The sequence below is a fragment of the Peromyscus maniculatus genome, chromosome 14 (genome assembly GCF_049852395.1).
Source record: "Peromyscus maniculatus bairdii isolate BWxNUB_F1_BW_parent chromosome 14, HU_Pman_BW_mat_3.1, whole genome shotgun sequence".
Taxonomy (NCBI): domain Eukaryota; kingdom Metazoa; phylum Chordata; class Mammalia; order Rodentia; family Cricetidae; genus Peromyscus; species Peromyscus maniculatus.
This window is the reverse complement of record NC_134865.1, coordinates 34,893,349-34,917,074: the sequence shown is the minus strand read 5'-3', so window position 1 is coordinate 34,917,074 and position 23,726 is coordinate 34,893,349. Positions and strand designations below refer to the sequence as shown.

Below are 23,726 nucleotides of genomic sequence, written 5' to 3'. Positions count from 1 at the left end.
GGATGTTCTGTCACACAACAATAAGATGCACCCCACATTATGTAGGAAAATGTGAAGCAAGAAAAACAAGTTCACAGTGGACAACTGCAGGTTCATTAGACACCATTTCCTCACTCCGCTCCGGGCCTTCCCTTTTGGAATGGTGGTGTATGCTCTATGCCGTGGTATGTTGGAAGTCTGTGACCTGCCTTTTCGTTTTCATTTTAAAGAGGGTTACAGTTAAAATATTAGCCTGAGTCTCAGAAGAGACTTTGGACTTTTAATAGTGTTGACATTGTGAAGGACTAGGTTGACTTTTGAAGCTGGACCGGATGCATGTTGGATTATGCTATAGCTACAAGCTTATGGGGGTCAGGGAGCAGACTGTGGTGGTCTGAATGAGAATGGCCCCCAAAGGCTCATACATTTGAATGCTTGGTCCCCAGTTGGAGGAGTGGCCGTGGTGGAGTAGGTGGGTCACTGAAGGAGGGCTTGGAGTTTCAAAAGCCCACACCAGGCCCAGTCTTTGTCTCTCCAAAGACAACTTGTGGATCAGGTGTGAGCTCTCCGCCACTGCTCAAAAGCCACGGTGCTGCCTTCGGCCCTAGTGATCATGGACTCACCCTCTGAAACCGTAGGCAACCTCCCAGTTAATGTTTTCTTTTATGAGTTCCTTGGTCATGAAGTTTTATCACATATATAGTAACCCTAAGACAATGTCTAAATGCAGAGCAATTTGAACAAATTCTTTATCTTGAAATTTTCAATAGGTAGTAAGAAAACTTCATTCAAACTATAAATGCCAAAATTATTCTTCTTAAGAACAAATTGTTAGCCAGGAGTGGTGGTGGCTCACACCTTTAATCCCAGCACTCAGGAGCCAGAGGCAGGCAGATCGCTAAGTCGGAGTCCAGCCTGGTCTACAGAGCGATTTCCAGGACAGCCAGGGCTACATAGAGAAATCCTGTCTCGAAAAACCTAAATAAACAAATAAGTAAAAATAAACTGTTACGCCTAATGAGGTTGGTTATCAAGAATCATAAGACTCTCCTGTTTGATGACTGTGTAAGAGATATGATTCAGGAGAAACACCTTTCTGTTAATGTCAGTCGATTCCAAGACCTCGATACAGCCACCCAAATCTTAAGTCTCCAGAACTAAACTCCTAGTGATCACAGTCATTGAACTTCTTGAATATTTTCTGCATCAGACATAATAGATAACAGTTTAAAACAAGTCACTTCAAACTTCACCCTGCCTACAACATGACTAAGCAGTACTAAGTACTTAAAAGTTGCACTCTGGGATGTTTCCACTAATAGAATGGATAAATATTAATGTTTCCCTAACATTCAGCTGCTGCTTTACAGACAGTAGTGACAGCGCAGTCACGGCTCCCAAGTTTAAGATCAGTTCAAGCCGGATTATTTGAACTTGCAATAAATAGATGTATTTTCTTGGAAAAATATCTATTGTTATAGTAAAACTTGAGTTTCCTTTCTAGCAAGATTGTATGATTACTCGTTTATATTGTTCTTTCCGCAGGAATTTACACACCCCCTGTTTGCATCCTGTTATTCATTTCAGCTTCCCTTTGCTCCGCTACACAGTTTCCTTAATAGAGGGATGGCGAGACCAACCGTGGACGGCACCCTCAGGACGGTCGGAAGCTCCACATCACCTGGTCTGCACAGCACTGCTCTGTGCAAACAGGTACTAAGCTCTACTCTGACACACTGCAGGACCCCTGATTGCCCAGAGAAGATGTGTGGATGTCTTGGTTTTAAGAGATTTGTATCCCCCTCACTTTTCATCTAACTGTGCTCCTATACAGAACAGCTCAAGATACTGCTCAAAGTGTATACGCACCATTAACCCCCCCCCACACACACACACACACATACACTCTTTATAATCTTCCTGAAATTTTGTATATTTTGGTTTTTCCTTTCAAAGGCAAAGCAAACAACTTTTAAAAACTAGCCCTGGGCATAGTGGAGGCCAAACTAAAACACTGTCACAACTTTTGTGGTACATTTGCTCAAATACTGATTCCTTGGTAAAAGTGACTGAATCAGCAGAGAACAAGCATTCTCTAGGAGGCATATTTTAACAAAATTTCCAGCTAAGTTTTATGCACACTTAAGTGTGAAACCAGTAAGATAGTCTAAAGTTAAGGATAATATAATTGATGAGGAATAATATAAATAGGTATTAAACCTGAATAAAAACCCAACTAATTAATGAGGGGCTGAAAAAATACTTTAAACATGCCTAGCACACTACAGCTTTGCTAATAAGGCAGACTTGGGTAACAAGACACATGTCTACACATGCATGTGTGTAAACATAAATATATCTTAAGCAATCATATATCTTAAAGATAGTGATTATGTAATGCTTACCTGGCATAGTAGTTAATCTAAATAGCTTCAGTGTCATCCCCTACTTTTAAACAAGGGACAATAGATATATTTTCCTCAAACATATACACATTATTTTTCACACACACACACACACACACACACACACACACACACACACACACACACACACACACACACCAACCTTTTCTCGGAGTTGAGACAGAGGCCCCCTGCCCTGGACATGCAACTCTCCAAAAGCGGAGATACCTCCCAGGTCAGGGACCAGTGAGGGGATCGGGTGCAGCAGCGAGCACGGGGTGCATGCAGACACTGAGGTTCAGATACAAAGCTGTGAGCCCGGGGTGCATGCAGACACTGAGGTCAGGTACAGAGCCGTGAGCCCGGGGTGCATGCAGACACTGAGGTTCAGATACAAAGCCGTGAGCATGGGGTGCATGCAGACACTGAGGTTCAGGTACAGAGCCGTGAGCCCAGGGTGCATGCAGACACTGAGGTTCAGATACAAAGCCGTGAGCATGGGATGCATGCAGACACTGAGGTTCAGGTACAGAGCCGTGAGCCCGGGGTGCATGCAGACACTGAGGTTCAGGTACAAAGCCGTGAGCATGGGATGCATGCAGACACTGAGGTCAGGTACAGAGCCGTGAGCCCGGGGTGCATGCAGACACTGAGGTCAGGTACAGAGCCGTGAGCCCGGGGTGCATGCAGACACTGAGGTTCAGGTACAGAGCCGTGAACCCGGGGTGCATGCAGACACTGAGGTTCAGGTACAAAGCCATGGCAGAAGCGCAAGGTTACACAGTGGTGGCTCCAAAGTGGTCGCAGGTATCTGCCCTCAGTCAGTGACCGATCCTGCAGGTCCAGGGTTCCTAACAAGCCCCGTCGGTGCTGATGCTGCTCATCTGGAGATGGCACTTAAGAGCCAGGGATAAGCACAAGTTCTCCAGACTTTGCAGAGAGGGCAGGGACAGAACTACAGTTAGAAACAATAAAAGGAATCAAGAAGCCTGGGCTCAGCCTTAGCTCTACCAAGAGGAGGCTACACAGACAAGGACGCTCAGACACACCACTGAGCCCTGCACAAGGAGCCAGGATGAAGGGTGGAGTAGATGGAACTGCTACGAAACTATACAATCTCACTACTGTAGGAGTCAGTGTGCACTGCAGACCACATGGAATCACTACTGTGGGAGTCAGTGTGCACTGCAGATCTCATGATATCACTACTGTGGGACTCAGTGTGCACTGCAGACCACATGGAATCACTACTGTGGGACTCAGTGTGCACTGCAGATCTCATAGAATCACTACTGTAGGGGTCAGTGTGCACTGCAGATCTCATGGAATCACTACTGTAGGGGTCAGTGTGCACTGCAGATCTCATGGAATCACTACTGTGGGACTCAGTGTGCACTGCAGATCTCATGGAATCACTACTGTAGGGGTCAGTGTGCACTGCAGATCTCATGGAATCACTGCTGTGGGACTCAGTGTGCACTGCAGATCTCATGGAATCACTACTGTGGGAGTCAGTGTGCACTGCAGATCACATGATATCACTACTGTGGGAGTCAGTGTGCACTGCAGATCACATGATATCACTACTGTGGGAGTCAGTGTGCACTGCAGATCACATGATATCACTACTGTGGGACTCAGTGTGCACTGCAAATCACATGATATCACTACTGTGGGACTCAGTGTGCACTGCAGACCACATGGAATCACTACTGTGGGACTCAGTGTGCACTGCAGATCACATGATATCACTACTGTGGGAGTCAGTGTGCACTGCAGACCACATGGAATCACTACTGTAGGGGTCAGTGTACATTGACAGACTATAATTATTATTAAAACATACACAAAGAACAATGCAATCAAAGTTGCTCAAACAAAATGCATCAAATCATATAAACATAAATCTGAAGGGAAGTGACTTTCTTGGCAATCCTCTAAGACAGCTGCAGATATGAGTAGGTGCTGCCCGGTGACCTGGATGGCCTCGTCAGCACCATCTGAGTTTGCAGGAGGGAAAACATCTGCATTTCAACATGATGCCTATCGAGTGATAAGCACACTGCAGTAAACAGAGAAGCTGGGGTAACGTCCACTGAGATCTCGATATCAATCCATTCACTAAAGTCCGTGAGAGAATATGATGCTTTGAAAAGCATTTCCTTAAGAAGTCAATGTTTGATTTATAAACAAAATAAGGCCCTTGGGAATGGCTCTGCAGGGAAGGAAGGGCTCTTGCCATTTAAGCACGACACCTTTAGTTTCAATCCCCAGAGTGCATGCAAAAGATAACTGAGGAATTATTTTACATGGAAAAAATACGTTAGAACACTAATTTCAAATAGGAATGCCATTTTAGAAATGCTGTGGTGATGAAATACCGGATGGTTAATATGTAACAAACATCACTCGGCCACTTAGCCCACATCCAACCTCACAGCAGAGGTACGCCTGAAGTACAGGAAGCTCCCTGGCACGATTAAAGTCAAACAGTGTTAATGGCACTGTGGAGTATGAAATCCAACACTGTTGGTGGCCATATTTAAGTCTTCTTTCGAATTGTAAACCATTTTAACTACATTTTCTTGATGCAAACATACACTAACATAAATCAGCAGAGGTCTATATAATTTTGAAAGACTAGATGAATTGACATCCATAAAAACAGAAAATATAGGAACAATATATTACTGTCTCATGTGTGTGTCAAAGAGAGAATGTGTGTGTGTGTGTGTGTGTGTCTAAGATACAAGTGTACACATCTGTGTGTGCACACGCACAGAGGCCAGAGAAAGACTCGCATGTCCTTCCCTATCACTGTGTGCCTCATCACCATGGATTCTCATGACCCTGGGCATAAGCTGGCTGCCGGAACGCCCCAGAACTCGTCTGTCTCTGTCGTCCACCGTGCTAGGGATACCGGCCTGTGAGGCAACTCCAAGCTTTTCTGTGGGTATTAGAGATGTAAACTCAGACCTGCATATCTGTACAGCGAATACTCTCTTATCCGCTTAGTCATAGCCCAGCCCTAATCACGGTCTTCAAGTATTTTATTATTTCTTTCTAAAAATGACGCCTGGATATACCTTCTAAATATATGACTTTCAAAGAACGATACCATAGAGCGTTCACATGGTTATGTTTGTCTGATGAATGAGACAGGGGAGTCAATTTAACAATAGTTACAAATTTAGCTTTGTCACTTAATTATTTTCTATGGCAAAAGATAAAACATTTTTACTCGTGGATAGTTCTTATAGTCATCAACATTAAAGGAGCCTATTTAACATTAGTATTTTACAAGTTATTACTAAAACAGTCAAGCCTGCGATCTTACCATCGAAGAAGCTCTTGGCCCTCAGGTAGCTGACACTGAGCCTGAGAACTGAGAGTTTGTCCAGCTTATTAATAACATCTTGTGGGAAGGGCAGCAGGCTGGCCAGGCGGTCCAACTCGGTGTTCAGTCGGTCTCTGTGTCGCTTCGAAGGATTTGACTTGATTCCTTCAGGAGGAACTGGCTTTACTCTGAAAAACAAAGAATCATAAAAGCCTTTAGAAAACACAGCAAAATGTCTCCTTAGACACCTCTCTAGTAGAATGAACTTTAAAGATCTACTTCGAGTTTGCAAAGATCATGCCCAAATCTTCCTTTCCTATCTTAAGAAAAGCAGAGGAAGGGGACACTGTTCTTTAGTGTGTCATTAAAAGCGTACAGACTCATGGGGGAAATGTTAAATACATCTCACAAAAATGCTTACTCACTTCACATATCTGTAGTGTAGTAACCGCCAATGAACAAGTCTACTGGATTTTATTTTCCCCTCAAAACCAATAGTTAGTCATTGCCAAAGGAATGGAAATTTCTTTACTACAGTGTATTGAAATCACACTTCTGTAGTCTTCCAGATAAGCAGCCTAGCGCTGCTTCTGAGGATGGCAGAGAAGCCAGAAACAGAAGGACCGGCTGCTTCCTGTACACATCCCCTCAAAAACGGCTTCTCCCACCCTTCTGGAACCTGAAGATGGCCCACCACCTACCTGATATGGTCCTTAAATAGAAACAGGAATAAATCTGAATTCAGGTATTTGTGTTTGTTGCATGTCAAATATTCTACTTTCACGGCTAGGCTAAATCTATATAATGATTAGCTTTATGGTTTGCATCTGAATTAAAAAGCCAAGGAGTCCCTGACAATGTAGTATGATGTCCTTTTTAGAGAAAAACAAAACAAAACACAAAGAAACAAAGAAAAAAGATAGACACGGGTAGGAGATGAACCTGAGTTTTACAGAAAGGCCTTAGCCGAGATTCCAAAGTAAAAATTAATAACTTTCAGTCAACTGACAGATCAGCAGACACCCATGCTAAAACAGAGACGATATTCAATGGACTGGGAAGATGGCTCAGTGGGAAAACGTGCCCACCACCAGGCCTGCGGAACAGAGTTCAATTTCCAGGATCCACACAGTGGAAAATGGTGAGCGACTCCCTATGCCGTTCTGATATCGACAGGCATACCATGGCCTGCATGTACACACACACACACACACACACACACACACACACACACACACACACACTTTTAAAAGAAACCAAATAAAATTAGAAAACCAAATAAAATTTTAGACCACATCTCTACACCTTTCCATAAGATCCTTACAACAAAAGCCACTTAGACACAACAAATGAAATTACAGTGTCATACGAAGCAGAAATTGACTGGGCAGAATAGCACTAATTTGATTGAAAAGGCATTTTTAGATAACTTATATCTTCACTAATATAAGTGGAAAAGAAATATTTCATAGAAAGATGACGGAAGTTCAGAATTTTAACATGCTTTTTACACTTCTCTAGAGAATTTCTTCAACAACATGTCTTTCTTATATTAGAATTCATACTATTTCTGTAAAAAGGAAGAGTAAAGAGGTATACAGATAAAAATCAATACTTTCTTTAAAGTGTTTGTATAATTCTTTATTAAGCAGAAATTGGTGACTGTTTGCCTATTTCTTTCTCCCAGTCATATGCATATAATCAAATTCAAGTTACAGCTAATTACCATATTTCTCAATTAAGCAGCCAAATTTCAATCTTTATTCATAATGTGTATCTACCTCATTCTGAAATTCTCTCTCTGGTGGTTAATTAAAGACTTTGCCATTATTTATTTAGCTATGTCCTATCCTGGACAGTCCAGAAAGATATTAGTCTATTATATTAAAAGATATGTGGGAGCTCCATAAAATGTAGAACTGCTTGAAAAGGGATCATTCACACACAATGGGACCCGACCCAGACCTCAGGTGAGGCTGAGGTGACATGTGAAGCCAGGTCAGGAGGAGGAAAACAGGAGGGACTGGGGAGGGGGGGTGCGGAGGAGGGGGGAGACGGCTGAGGCCACAGTCTTTCAAGAAACACTGAATACCTCCCTACCTTGTACAGATGCTGACCACTCAGATGTAAAATTAGCACCCAATACCTTTCCTTCATTCTTGTGTTGCAGTTGGGGGACAGGGAACTAAACCAGTGCCCACACATCCAGCGTTTGCATCTGGTGTCTGTTTAAAGCAAAGGAAGGAAGGACCAGTGGAGGTGCTGATTGTAACAGACAGGGAAGTCTGTCTGACGTTTCAGTACAGACATTTCAGAGATGAAGGAGGGCATCACGTGGCTGAAGATGGAGGAAGCAGCAAGCTTCCTCAAAGCCATGGTAGAAAACTGGATTCTGACATCTGCAGTTACCTTAAGCTCTGAGCTGGGATCTACCCTATCAGTTCTGTTTTGCCAAGCTGCCCTTGGTCACAGAGAATATGGACAACAGGGCAGGGCTCACTTAAGTTCCAATCCCGTCATGAGAAACTTCTTTCTAAACCACGGATCTCACGCTGCTCCTCTGATTATAACTTTTGGTAGCCCTGGCGCCCTGGTTAACAGAGCCCTTGCCGATCCTCTACCTTGATTCTGCCCCTTTGGCTCTGCTTCATCTGGCCACAGTCTCCTTCGACCATCACACTCCAGAGCTAAGAAGTCCCCAGAGCTATCAGCAAGCACTTTGGGGCTCTCATGCACCTCCTCGTTCTGACTCACTCCCTTCAAGGCTACAATGGAAGACTTTTAAGAAGCCTTTTATGACCTGCCTTGCAATGGACTGCTAGCCTAGCCCCTATCTGCTGAACCTTTCCCAAAATCATCAGGCAACATTCCATTGAGGAATAAGCCATATAAAAAACTGCATGTGTGTTGAAAGTCTATATTCAGTCTGGTCATGCACTCTTAGTTGCTTTGCAGTAACAACCATGACACAATCAGAAGAATAACAAACAGTCGCAAGATCCCTGACATGACACAGAGAAGTAGCGGTAACCCAGAGGCACAGCCCACGTGGCACTTACTGCTCCCTGTCTTGCGATGGCTCCTTGCAGTCACTAAGCCTGTACTAGATTCTGAGCCTGTTTCTTTACACAAATCAAAAGCGTCTACATTTAATGCATTACCATGGACCTTATGCAATGCTTAACATGGGACCAAATTCCCAAAATTGTTAAAGTTAGAATTAAAGCAAACAGAACATGATTCTTGTTCACATGTTGCTCTTACTGTGAAAACACAATCATTTCTATATTCTCAGTGCTCAGCACAGTACTTGATACAGACTGGACTCCTAAAGAATCTTTGCTAGCTAGAAGTGTTCAGAGAAGTAATCAGAGTCTGACCCCAGGCTGTGATTAGAGGAGTGAGGAGTACCTAAAGGGAGATTTAAGCCAGATCCAAATATTGGCCAGTTACGCCAAACTGATATGCAATGGAAGGGCGAGGAAAACAGAGTGAAGAGGTACTGTAAACAACTCTGAGCCTAGAAAAAGAACTGATTCCTAAGGGGAGGTCCACTGAACAAAATGGTGGCTTGGACAATACTGACATTTAGGGATGGAGCTAAGGAAGAGATGGGCAAGGAGAACAAGAGATGAGACAGAAAAGGACAAGATTAGCATATATGGAGGTCCCGGCGCAAAGTTAAATGCACAGAAAGGTCTAGAAAGTTTGAGTGAAGAAAGGGACCCTCCACTCAGTAATTCAGCTCTACGGCGTGTTTCCCCAGGATTTGACGCTCCTGAACTATCAGGAAGGTGAAGCAATACATTTGGCTTAGTTTCCCACTGATAATGAGGTCTACTAAAATTATTTTATAAAGATATTTCATACGTTTTCATACATATGGAAGACACCCAGGATAACATAGAGAGGCAGTCATCCCGTAACAGCAGCCCAGACCTGGGGGATGCTAGCATATTTACTCTTCTGTGGTCTTTAAATCTGTACTGCCAGGCTTGCCAACCGTTAGATGCTCAAATAAAAGCTGTTCCACACAAGAGAATTACCTGTACGCTTGGATTAAGGAGAAATGGAGTTCAGACATGTGACAGAGAGACTACAAGATGCTGATGAGGCAAAGACACAATTCATGATTTGTTTAAAGATTAACCTTAAAAATCCTGTCCCCACCTGTCAATCACAGGCTCCGGCTGAGCACAGGCAAGCCAGCTTGTCTCAGAAGTCCAGCTCCCTGTACCTGGTGCTGTGTTTAATGCCAGACTGTCTACATTCTCTAAGGACTTACCAGTCTAATATACATCTGTTAGGCTCAAAGTGGAGAAAAATGAACAATTCGATTTATTCATAAGTTAACGTCATTGGAGGTGCTTGGCGATACAAACATGGTTTCAGTAATCCCAGACAAAGTGGCGTCTTCTAACACATTCTAGATCCCGAGCTCACTCTGCTGGCTTTTTCTTCTGCGTCCTGAGCTACTCCTACTGCCTCGGTCTACTCACTAGTACTTACATATCTCTAAGTCTCGTCCTGTCTCATACTTCCTGGAACCTAGGCTCCCCGTCTCCTTATCGTGTAGGGTGCTACTCTCTACCCAGGAAATCTGAAGTATTTCTCAATCAACCTCTCTACTATACTAGCTACACCCAACTATTCTTTTTTTCTCACTAGCATAATTATGATAAAAGGTCAGACAATAGCAAATACTTCCAAAAATATAAAGAGGTCCACAACATTCATTCATAAATACACTAAAACCATTGAGTTGTACAATTAAAACAGAAGTATTTCCCTAATTGAAAGAGCCTTTAAGTAAAAATTTATTTTAAAGCAAATTTTACTTAGAAAATTATTAAACATGCTTTTGGCTTTAGAATGTATAATATTTATTGATTTATATAGTCAATCATTTACATATTGGTTAGCATTGATGCTCGAATTTCTACTTCCTTAATCTTCCTTAAAGATTTTCCTTTATCCTCTCACACAGACTAAGATTAACTGTGCTGTTATTACAGTTACTTTTATGCCCTTGATACAGAACCACAATCTTCTCTTTTTGATTAAAGTCCTGCCCCATGAGATGGAACCCATACCAGTTGACACTGTCAATGAGCCCAAGAAACTGTGGCTAGATAGGTTGTGGGTCCTTGGGGAAAACCTACCACTATTAGTCTGTTCAATGGACATAGCAATAAAATGACTCCTGATGACTTATCGCCACACCCACAGATTAGCGCGTTGCTCACCTCTCATCAGAGAAGCTTTTTGTTTTAGTGGACAGCCATCAGCAGACACCCACAACTAGCAAACATGTAGAAAATAAGAGGATAAGAAGCATGCTCAACTCTAATTCAGAGGTTTATATCACACCCTTCCCCTCAAAGCTCAAGGATCTACGTGGAAGAAGGGGCAGAACTATCCTAAGAGTCAAAGGTGGTGGATGACATCAGGGCAGGGAACATATCAACCCCACAGAGACTGTGACAATTCACAAGGCCTACAGAAGCTCAGTCCAGACAAAACCCCAGCAGAGATGAGAGGTCAGCCTGAAGTCCCCACCTCCTGCTGAGAAGCTATTGTTATCGGATTGCTGCTGGGAGAAAAAAGTCAAGTTTTCTCCAGTGGAGTGGCACACACCCAGAGTAGTGGGCCAAACAATAGATGAGATGGGTTTTAAGGTATAGACAGGGGGGGATGAGGGAGCTGGGCAGGTAGAGAGGTGAGGAGGGTCTGGGGAAGAGTTGGGGAGAGGGTGAATATGATCAAAACACACTGCATCAAATTCTTAAAGAAAAACATTTTTTTCTAAGTGGAAAGCAAGTGAACAAGATACCTGACTCACACACACACAAACACACAAACACACACACACACACACACACACACACACACACACACACACACACACACACACAGTAGGGGAACAGTTTCCAGATGAAGAGAATACACCCAGCCTTTAACCCCATGCATTCTTCAGTTTGCTCCCCCAGCTCCAGTGCATGGACACTGGCCTCTGAATGAGAATGTCAAATGTGAACCATCATAAACTATGTGCTTAATTCAAAATGACAGCGAGATAGATGGCGCGAATTTCATTGCTAGCCTAGTTCAGCTTGCTGTTTTATTTTCCTATAGGGGACAAAAGGCATCCAAGACCTTCTGAGAAGTCACACTGAGTCAGAGTTCTCTGGCCACTGTCCTGTTGCTGTTCTCCAGTTGTGCTGGATTCTGTACTTTCCTGTTGGCTTTAGTGAAGGAAAGGTTTATGTGTGAAAAGCAGGTGCTCACACAAGAAATACATAGCAAAAAAAAAAAAAAAAAGAAAGAAAGAAAGAAAAGAAAAGGAAAATGAGATATGTCCTAGAAATGATGATTCCGCAGGTGATACTGAGTTCAGGATAGATGCTCTCCCTCTCTCTCTCTTAAGCATATGCACATTCTCTTTCAGTATTACCCTCAAAGCCCACACAACAGATCCAATACACCACCATCAGCAAGACACGACCTGGAAACTGGTAAGTGGTGATCAACTGGTAGCTTAGTAAACCTCAAACACTTACTATGTAGGAAGCTCTGGTCCCTGTGGAGACAAATGCAACAGCTCTGCTTTTCCTACCAGAAGCAAACATATTCTCCAGCAAGGCAAACAGGTCTAATGCATCGCTCAGTGATGCAGGTGGTTTAGCAGTGATGGTGGTCAGGAGTTCATAAAGATGCAGGCCTCTAAATCAGGTGTTCAACATAAGCAAGACATTCCGGATTCATCATGGCAGAGTACAGCACTTTCTGCAACTATCATCCTCTCTCAGAACTAAAGACAAAGAAGGAAAGCAAAGGCAGAAACTGTCTCTCATGAACCTAAGACATTGTACACATATGGCAAAGAATGTGAGGATGGAAACGGTGAGCGTTACCAGTGGATACTAGTGGAGGAAAACGCAATCACAGAACATTACGTATCTCAGCAACAAGGAATTTTTACACAGTCGAAAAGAGTGGAGCACTGAAAACGTATTTAATCCCAAACTTAGAGGCAAGGGGAGAAGAGGAGAACTCAGGAGAAGCTGGGATGCTGAAGTCCTAATGCATCACAGGCAATGCCCAGGCACTGGGTGCCGGATGCCACCGCATGCATGCTACTGACTTCTTAAATGTGCATGCATGTTAGAGGGATTCAGTGCAAAACGAGAGAAAGAACCAACTAAGAAACTGAAGAATTAGACAAAGTAAGTCAATATGGGAAGGAGAAAATCCGAAGCCCACATCCTACCACTGCACCCAAGCACAGTCCCAGCACCCAAGCTCAAGCCCCGCCAACATTTGCCTGCAAACATGGTAATATTTTTAAGTGAAATACACAGATAGGGGCATGTTTCATAGACAACCAATGGAGGTAATTCACAAAAATCTTATAATTTGACCGTATATCTGAGTGTAACACATGGTTCAACCTTAAGAGTGTCTATATACCTTTGTGCCCCCAAATTCTACCTAGAGAGGTTTGTCCTATGGCAATGACACATTTATATAAGAATTTACAAATATCCAGGGTATTCTCTGAAACACCAGTTAAATTACTGAAATGTTAGAAGTGGCAGGCGTCCCCTATAAAGGGAAATACTGAAGCTACTCCACAGAATACCACATGGTTATTAAAAATGCTTTACAGGGAGACAGAGAGGGGGGTGTGCAAAGTGCAGGAAGCTGGGGGAAGAGTCTACGAAGAAAAGACACGAACACACAAGTAAGAGATGAGCAAATGCAGACCAAGTCTGAAATGGCAGGTGAGTGTTTTCAGCCTCGATGCTATCTAGAAAGGCGCAGGGGGTAACAAGCCATCCCAGCAGAGGCCCCCATGCTCCCTGATCAACCTGTTCACCTCGGCCGTCCTGCCCAGTGGTAAGAACATTATGTTTTGGGGCCAACAACTAGAAATTCAATGCCCAAAGTCTGGTTTACTAACTTACTACACGAACCAACTTTGAATGTGAGCCTTAGGTCCCAGTGACATGACAGAAATAATGACATCATTTCCATAGTACTACTATAAAAGTGAAATTAAACTATATATGGAAAGTTCTGTGTTCAATGCTCCTCTCAGAGGATATTGAAAAAAGAAAACAGCTTTTTTTTTTTTGCTATATTACACTGCTATGCGAAACAAATAATTTTTAAAGAGGTGAGAAGTAGAAGAGTACTGTTAAGATTTGCACAGTGCCCACCTCTCAGAAAGGTGTTAGCTAAACGGAGGAAGAAGCCCACACTGAGTTCTCTGGCTGGGAGTGTGAGAGTCAGCCATGTCTGTGCGTGCGGCCTCGGCCTGCACTCCTCCTAGCAGCTCTTAGACAAGAGGCCTTCACTTCGGTCTCCCGCAGCCTTTCGGTTTACCAGGCCTTCGGTTTTCTAGCTTAGTGGTAAGGACAGCAGTGGCGGAGACTGTCCTGCTGTTCTTAAAGGAACTTGACTGGGGAAGGGAGAGAGAAAGGACATGAAGTGGGGTGGGTTGGTGGGGAGAGAACCCAGGATGAGCTGTCGGAGGGGAAGAATAAGATCAAAATATACAGTATGAAAAGAAATAACACAGACTAGCAAACAACAAAGACTCTGGCCCATTTAACAGCAGTGAGAAACTAGGCCTTTTCTAACAGCTTGGATCTGTGGTGCTTCTGTTCAGATTGATGTGAGCCTTGTGCTTAGATCCAGCCACGGTTAATTAACGTGAGGCATTTCCACGGCCTCAACACAGACGCTCTCTCAATAATGCTATTCCAGGGAAAAAGAGAAAGACAAAGATCTGGAAGAGGGCACCACACCACAGTTCTGTGGAGAAATTAGGATTACATAATGTAACAAACTTTCAGTGAGGGTTAGCACATAGGTGAGGCCCACAATGTTTTAACAGAGTGAAGGGCTTCCACATTCCTTCAGCATCACCAGCGTGTTAATAAGGTAAAAGCTGTTTATTGATGAGCCTCAGCAGCGGCTCATGGGACTCTTGAAGGCCACTGTCCTGACACCCGACTATGGCTGCTTGATTATCACCACTACCGTCTCATCTTCAAATGCACATTTTCCTTACTGAACACCTATTTGCTAACAAGTTTTACTGATTTTCTAGAAACATGATAAGCTAAAATAGCAGTAAGACCATTTCTGTCTTAAAGCTGCAAAAAATATATTTAAAGAATAATCATCGCACAGTAGGTTTTTTCAGCCATCTTCATGAGATGGAAAAACTAAACAAATACACAAAACATTTTCCTTTCCAAAGAGAATAAGCAAGAGCAGGATTTAAATGAAAGCATTCGTTCATTTTCTGAAGCTAACTTACTAAGTACGGGTCAGTGAGCTAAGAAATATTGCAGGAGATTCTACTCTTGTGGCAGTCTTTGACATTTTGTCCTTGAAGATAAGGATATGGGCTAGATGCAATGCTGCCTCGAGTCTTTTAATTTTCTAACTTTCATTGCACCAAAGAGGAAGGAAACAATTATTCACAGTCAACTGCATGCAGGACACTGCACTGGGATCAAATTGAACACATTTCCAACTTCGTTCCTACTGAAGAGAATTGCCATGGTGAGACCAGCCACCAAAGGGAGCTCATTTTGCCTCCAGATCCTCATCAGAAGACTGAAGGATTCAGGTTAAAATCATGTCACCTACTTTGCTCCAAATTCGCACGAAACTGCATGTTTAAAGGGGCATTTTTCAAAGCCGTAGAATAGCGGTGCATACGCTCTCTGAGTTAAAAAAAAAAAAAAAAGGCTATCTTGTAAAGGGTCCAAGCTAAGTAAAATGAGAAAGCATGGTCAACCCAAAGATGTGCTTTCCCTGAAGTTGAGGGGTCTCTGGGCCTCACTGCACACAACCTAGTATGGTAACTTAAAGATTCACATTAAAGTTTAATAACCTAATTGTTAGCGTGAACTTAGATTAAGTGCATTATAAAGTTAGCTAGTTTCCATTCGGGGAAAACGTAAGAACTTTGACTAGATAATCTAACTGCCAACACTGAGCTCTTGTACAAAGCAAGTTGGTGACCTTTAAAGCCCTGAAAGGTTACAGTCAATTCGCAGTGCTCAGTCAAGATCGGATAAACCGCAGCTACCAACCAGATTAAAAAAATGTAAGTGAGTGGGGACAACAGTTATAAGAAATTATCAAATACAAGTATATTACAGTGTGAGGGATGTAATAAAAATACTGAGATAATGATAAAAGTTGTACTTAAAGGGAAGTGTTGTAATGTTAAAAAGGAAGCTCTCTTTATTAACTAGAAACAAAAAACATTAAACGTTATCACGAATAAAAACTAAGATAACGAACTTTGTATAGAAAGCAGTTTATGTCTTTAAGTGACACAATGAAAATAGGTCACTTAAAAACCCACAAGGAGCTTCAGATCTTTATGTCCATCTACATAAAATCGAAGACACGGCCATCTCACCTCGCTCTGAGTTAGCACTGCTGTCGGTGAAAACGGGGAACAGGCACTTGAACCCAAACTTTAACCATCAGGAACAAAGGCAAATCGAGCAAACACACGTTTGTTTGTTTGTTTGTTTGTTTGTTTGTTTTTCCAGACAGGGTTTCTCTGTGTAGCTTTGCGCCTTTCCTGGAACTCACTTGGTAGTTCCAGGAAAGATTCAAGGACGGCCTTGAACTCACAGAGATCCACCTGGCTCTGCCTCCCGAGTACTGGGATGAAAGGTGTGCGCCACCACCGCCCGGCGCAAACACATTTTATTTTATTTTATTTATTTATTTATTTATTTATTTATTCATTTATTTATTTATTATTTTTTGGTTTTTTTCCAAGACAGGTTGTCTCTAGAAACCATTCTACAAACAGCAAAGCATGGGAAGCCAGAGTCCTCGGAACTCGTGAGGCAGAAAACTGCTGGGTTGGCAATATTGGCATCTGATCCCCTGTACTGTAGAACTTCCAAATCCTGGTCGGACTAACTTATAAGTCGAGATATTGAGAGGGCCAGGCAAATATCATGACGGGCTCCTAACCTAGCTAAGAACTAGGCCTCAGTTCCCGCAGTTCTAGGCCTGGGCCAAACCTCTACCTCCCCCAGCCCCCAACAGGTGATAACCAAATATGGACAGAGACTGGGGTTTGTCCAGACTTGCCCAAGAATGGAAAAGCTAGAGCCTTAGCCCACCCCTGCAATCCCTAGCCAATTAGAAACGTACTAATATGATTGCCAATTAATTAAAAAAAGAAAATAGTAGCTAAAATGACCTAACTGCCCTAGGAACTCCCCTTAGCTGTGCTGAAAAGGAGCCCACACATCCCTCTCTGGTGAGCGGCCCCACATGCGTGTAGTATAAATAAACGCTCTTACTGACTGCATCATGACTAGTGGTCTTTAGGGGACTTCTCGAGGACCCTAACAATATGAGAAACTAGGACAGATGACATTCTTAAAGGAAATTAAAATTCACAAATAACCCAACTTCTAAGCTAGTAACTAGTTGTAAACAATATATAAATCTTAAAATGTTATTTTTCTGGTTCACCTGTGTGATAGATAAGTCAAGTTTTAAGCAAAATGCACATTATGGATTGTCTGGTAGTGTTCCTAAAACTATTTATGAAAAACTGGGCAATGGTAACTTGTAGAAACTCCAAGATAATTGTGAATGAATGCATACAATACAGCCAACTCCTAAATGGAAACCTGTCTCAAGCATGGGTCTCTTTTTCTGGAGAAAATTATTTAGAAGTATTTCCCATCTCACACATCGAAACAAAGTCCAAAGACTGTAATCACCCTGTTGGAATTGGCAGGACTTTCTAAGTGAGGGGAAAGGAATTACAGGTAGATACTGAGAATAATTTATAAGTAAGTCCAGTTCCTCCTCCTCCTCTTCTTTTTCTTCTCCTTTTAATTTTATAGGCCCTAAAACCACTCCAAAAGGAGGAAGAAAGCGTCACCGAAGGGTGGCTAAGAATGCCACCAAGCCACGGGGACACCTGCCCGCCGCACACTCTGCTCCTCTACTGAGCGCTGCAAAACGGCTGCCTCGTAAGTGAACGAGATAGCAAACAGAAAGCTAGTTGTTGAGAACAGAAAGGAATTCCTTCAGAGGCACAGGACCCCGCTCCTTCAAACCCAGCACCTCGCCGCCGCGGCGAGCTGTCGTCTACCAAGGATCCTACACGTCCTCTACAGCTCACCAAGGTGGCGATCTAGAGGGGAGAAGGATTTCAAGACAGGCTTAGCGAAATAATCCAGAGCGGCACTAGGTAGGTCAGACCTGTCAACGAATCAGGGCCAGCGAAGGTCACCGAGCTGCGAGGGTGCGGTGCCCGGCGCGGGGATGGGTTTTACACGCATGGACTGGACCCGGCTCCCGGTTGGCAGCCCGCGTGGGGACCTCCCGCACCCGCCGAGCGCGCCGGCCGGCCGGCCCGCCGCCCGTCACTCACGTTTTCTGCACCGGCTTGCGCCGCTTGCGGCTGGCATAGGTGATGTTGGCGCCGCTGCTCATGGTGCCCGCGCCCTGCCCGCTCCACCTGCGTCCCGGAGGCGGCGCCCGGCCCGCGCTGCGCCCCGGTGAGCCGCCGCCGCCGCTGCCGAGGGCGGGACCGACCGCGACGCGCAGGTGCGGGCGACCGAGGGGACGCGGGGCTGCGGGGGGCTGGCCGCGCAGGAGGAGCCCGCACGCCCGCCGCGCCGCGTCCCGGGGGGCCAGGGGGCACCGGCCGCGGAGCTCAGGGGCTCCCCGGCTCCCGCCGAGTGCCGCTCGGCGCCGCGCCCCGCTCCGCTGCCACCGCCGGGTCCGTCCACCAGCCCGTCCGCGCGCTCGCTCGCTCGCTCGCCCCGCGCCGAGCCTCTCCGGAGCACGCGTGGGGCACCGGGCGTCGAGGGGACCGCACACACGCGCTGCCGCCCGCCGCCGCCGCCCGGCTCCTCCGCGGCTGCGACCCTGCGCGGCCCGGCCCCGCCCCCAGCCCCGCCCCACCTGCTCGGCCCCGCCCCCCGCGGCTCCCAGGGGGGCCCCACCCTCATCCCAGCACGTGATGACGCAGGACGCAGTGACTCCCTGCCTTAGCCATCCAGCCGAGGTGCAGGGTTTGGGGCGGTCCTCGCCCGGTACCTGTTTTCCAGCCTGCAAGGGGGTGTGAGGCCAGATTCGGCCTAGGCAGATTCCCTGTAGCCAGACATCGAGATGTACCGGGCAAAGAGCTTAGCTCCTCCTGGAGCTGAGTCACCTCATTTTGGGCAAAGGCTTGCCACAAGCTGGTAGATAAGTACTGCGACCAGAGCGTTCCAGTGGAGAAGGCTTCAGAAATGCCCTGCAAAGTCGAGGCCTCTAAGATAGAGCTTTATAGTCCTTCCCTCCCACTTTTACTGTACCTCTGCAGTAGACAATAAAGTATCTTTTCCTCGAAAGTAGCATACGAGTGCTGAGGCATTGGAGGATGGGCACCAAGGCTGGTGTGATCAGTGGGGCTTTTGTTGGTAGTCTGGTAGAGCTGGGGAGAAAAACTGGAGTGAATATTCAGGATTTCTAAGGGAAAAAAAAATCGTAAAGCCTTGATGAAGAATGTGGGTTTCAATCTGTAGGCAATGGGAGGCAAAGGTTTAATTTGGAAGATGATGTTCCTGCTGTCTCAGGAAAGTCCCTGTGGGAAACTGAAAATTCCGTTACTGGGGAGCAAAGTGGATGAAGGAAGAGTCGTTGGAAAATCGATGAAGTGGTCCCAGGTGCAAGTCCAGTGACCGCGGTGGGGGTGACGAACAGAGCAGAGATGAAGGAGGGAAGATAGCTGTGAACCTCAAGAAAACAGAGGCAGAGAAGTGCATTTTGGGAGTCAGGGCGGTGTTGGTGGCGATGGAGAGGAAGATTGATTTGTTTTATAGATTTAGGGGAGGGATTAGAAGAGAAGGTATACAACAGCGAGGGAAAAGGATGTATCTGGAAAACTAAGGCGCACTAATAGTGGCAAGGTTGTGGAGAAAGAGGAACCTTTAATCACTGCGGTGGTTGAGTAAACTGGTCCAGCCACCATGGAACTCTGTGTGGAGTTTCTCCACCGATTAAAAACAGCTACAATAGGGCCAGCTATACTATTCCTGTGTACATACCTGAAGGACTCTCAGTCGTAACAGCTTAAGAAGTGGACCTAGGCTAGATGCACATCAAAATGTGGAATTTTATTGGACCATATGGAAAAAGAGATCATGACATTTGCAGATAAATGAATGGATCTGGAGATTACTATGCAAAGCATGGTAAACACAGAAGAACAAATGCCTCGTTTTCTCTCTTGTAGGCACTAGATTTTGATTTTTATACATGAAACTAGAAGAGGGAAATGAGAAAGGAAAAGGAGCTGCTGTGGTGGGGTGAGAAGAGGAAATAAGAGGATAAATACATATGACTTGAAAGCAGAAGAGGCACTCCTGGGGGACCGGAGGAGCAGCAGGCATGGGGCGAGGAGCTGGTGAAGTCAACAGAACCAGAGCATGAAAATGCATGCATTTCATTAAGCCCATTGATTTGTATGCTAAGTTTAGGAACAAGGTTAAGAGTTAAAAGTAATAGTTTTCCCAGCCATGTTTCTGGCTGAGTAATAAGGACACACACTACTAGGAAGAAATTATAAACTTGACTTCATACTTCTTAGGATTGAATATATATCTACGCCATCTAAGAAAAGACATTGAGTGGGCCAACTCAAGAAGCACAAGCTGGAGCCATGGTTTAGAAGTCATTTACGGGTGGACAAAGAAGAGAGCACCGTGCTGCCGTGGGGAGACTGCGGAGGGACCACCAGGACTGGCGACTCAGGAGCCCCACGCTGGAGTGCTGGGTCCGGCTGGGTCCAGTGGGGGAGCAGAAGATGAAAGCAGGCCTGTAGATTCAACTGCTTGGAAGACAGACAGGAGAACCAGATTCAGGGACCAGTCTGAACTGTGTTGTGAGGGCCCGTTATTAATTATTAATTAGTGATAATGTGGGAAGGTTGGTGAGTGCTACTTCTTCAGAAAAGGGGAGGGAAGTTGACTGTAGGGAAGACAAAGGGCAATAAGGAACAGTAGATATTAGTGGGAAAGTACCAAAACGAGATCAGGGCTGTAGTGGACCTGCTGACAGCCGAGGTGACCAACGCTTCAGGTGCTTTTCCAAGTCCTCCATATCTTCTCATGGGAACCAGGGCCTTCGTGACTCGCACCTGTCATCCCAGCACCTGGTGTGCTGAGGCAGGATGGTAGCTACAAGTTCAAGGCCAGTCTAAGCAAGGGAGTATGGTTTTTATCTTAAGAGGGGAGGAGCACAAAAAGAAACGTAGAATCTCTGAGTGTCCAGTGTCCTTATGGAGTCAGACTATGACTTTCATAAGGTCTTCCAGGTGATCCAACTGTTTGAGGTTGAGTCCTATGTAGTGGGTGAAGGGAGAGAGGATACATGAGTGAGACAGAGTAGACTTGTAAAGTTTACAATGGAAATGAAATAAGGAGGGAATTTAGCCTGAGCTGTAGAGGGATGGGTGTGCCCTGTGGTTGGTAGTTTTTATTTTAATTTAGTTTTAGAAAAGCTTGCATCAGAAGTGATCTGGGAATGGTAACAGGAAGGTGGGCTAATGCACTGCGTCCCTGCTACATAAGCCTCCCAAACAACCGGGCACTGTGGGAAGAACCTATAGGAACTAACCATCCTCCTGAGAGATGCCTTTTACTTAAAGCAATGAATTTGATGAATGGATGAAGGAATGAATGAATGAATAGATAGATAGATAGATAGATAGATAGATAGATAGATAGATAGATAGATAGATAGATAGATAGATAAAGCAAGCTTCTAAAGAAGACCATTTACATTGATCGGCAAACCAAGGGCACAGACCAAACATCTCCATATTACCTTTTCTTCCATTTCTTCACCTGCAAAGACGGAACACAGTCATTCTATCCCATCATGTATTGAGTGGAAAAGAATAACTCCTCTTAGAACAGCAAGCTAAAGTGTAAAACACACACAACATCTATCGACTGGACCAGCCACAGCTCCTCTGCAGCAAGGGCTTGTACTAAACTCTTGGTGGTTTTTTTGTTTGTTTTTAAGTCATTTTTAAAATGGTGGGTATTTTCCTATCATACTTTATGTGTTGGGTTAAAACATTATCTAGGAGTCGTATCATGCTATGTTCTCATATTCAGTCTTAGGTCATCAGTTTTTGTATAGCCAAAATTAGCAGTCAAAGGTTCATACCCAAACTTCAGGAATCCATTTCATTTCAGTAATGACAGTGTAAAGTCTCCTTAAGAGTTTGTGTTTTACTAAAGCCAGTCTTTACTGCGAGCTATTAAGAACAACAGTATAATACAGCTGACACTTTCTCAAAAACAGTGCTTCCAATTACCACTGCAGAGCATGGCTCTCAAATTGTCATTTGTGACCACCTACAAAGATTTTCAGTTGCCTGTCATCAAGTAACATGATATTTTTCTTGCAATAATTTGTTTATAAGAATTCATTAACACCCAACTCCTTTGCCCAGTATGAGAACAGCATGTTTTAGGAATATTATAAATATAGTTATTCTATGAGGAAGGAAAATAACTAAAATAATCCTAAGCCAATTCTGTATCAATTAATACTGGTATCCATCCCTGTCACTAATGTATTTAATTCCTGCAAGAAGCCAGACACTGTGATACACTAGCAGTGATAGACAGGCTCCTTCATAGAGCCCACCTTGTAATAGAAGAGAAAACAACTAATCAAGGAGTTGCATACATAACTGCAATTGCATTTTTCATGCATGCTATGAGGAATACTACGGAACGTGTCACGGGTGTGCCTGATTCGTTCGGGGCGGTCACTCTGAAGCAGCCAAGCTGAGTCTCACAGTGAGAATGGGCATGTTGCAAGTGTAGAGGGGGGGAGGCTATTTCAAGCAGACCAGCGTTTGTAACACTTCCTTTTTTCCCTCCTCCAGTTCTGTAGCTCTTTACCACCTGTCTTCAGAGGTACTGACCACACCCTTCTATTTCTCAGGCGACACACCTTAAGTTTTTTGTTTCTTTGTTTTTGTTTTTAAGGATCATAGTCCATACCTTCCAAACTGTCTACTAATAGTCCGAACTTCAACATTTAACTATTCCGTTCCTCTTGACCTGTTGGTGTGAGGCTAAGTTTCTATACATTGCTATCATAAAATACAACAATGAGGGAATTATTGTGGAACACAAAATAAAGATGGTTCCAATCTGATTATAAGTAAAATACCACATATATGAATATCCCATTAAGAATGAAATAAAACATCTCAGGTATGCCTATGATTTTTTAAATAGCTTCTAAGTTGGTAGGCTTCTAAGCATGTGTAAATTTGAACCTAACTACTTAATAAATGCAACTGCTTTTTTCCTACAAATCATGTAAAACTTATCAATACACTAAAATATAGTAAAAAGAGAAAGGGTAGAAACCCTGACATAGTTCAACTCTTCATTTAAGAAGCTGGAAAATTCAGGCCCAGGAAGACAAGTTTAGATTCTAGGGCTTGTCAATCATACTGCAGCTCAAATATAGTTTATCAGTGTCTAATCTCCTTTAATTCATTTCTTAAACATAATCAGTTTATACATTGCTTATTTGTAATGCAACACTGAAGACTCTAGGATACAGTTATGTATCTCATCTATGTCTAAATATGTAATTTCTTCTTTACTGGCTTGGGTATTCTACTACAGTGTCTTAGTCAGAAAGTATGAACAAAGATTAACAGAGGTTCAAGTATTCTGTAAATAAGGGTTAGACTGGCAATGGTAACTGGTATTTTGCTTGACAAAGAACCTAAACTAAAATGTAAGAATAATTTGTTATCATTCAAAATTATTTTCCTTACCTTAGGGAAAGTCAAGGGGTTTTATTCACATCTATCTATCTATCTATCTATCTATCTATCTATCTATCTATCTATCTATCTATCAAGTGGGAGAAGGCATTGAGTGTATATGAGCAAATGTGTGTCA

The 23,726-nt window shown here is 43.9% G+C and overlaps 1 protein-coding gene and 1 long non-coding RNA gene across 5 annotated transcripts in view; both read right to left on the bottom strand.

Annotated features, from left to right (window-relative positions):
• The window catches only part of Ahr (aryl hydrocarbon receptor), a 42,892-nt gene extending 24,245 nt beyond the window's left edge, over window positions 1–18,647 (bottom strand). For all 4 annotated transcript variants that reach the window (XM_076550767.1, XM_076550769.1, XM_076550768.1 and 1 more), the window contains exons 1-2: window positions 18,167–18,647; window positions 5,722–5,909 (exon numbers count right to left, since the gene is read on the bottom strand). In XM_076550767.1, the coding sequence (XP_076406882.1) occupies window positions 5,722–5,909; window positions 18,167–18,228 (250 nt within the window). In that variant the 5' untranslated portion in view covers window positions 18,229–18,647. The remainder of the gene's footprint in view (window positions 1–5,721; window positions 5,910–18,166) is intronic.
• The window catches only part of LOC143268437 (uncharacterized), a 626,027-nt gene that overhangs the window by 227,742 nt on the left and 374,559 nt on the right, over window positions 1–23,726 (bottom strand). The gene's annotated exons all lie outside the window — the stretch shown is intronic.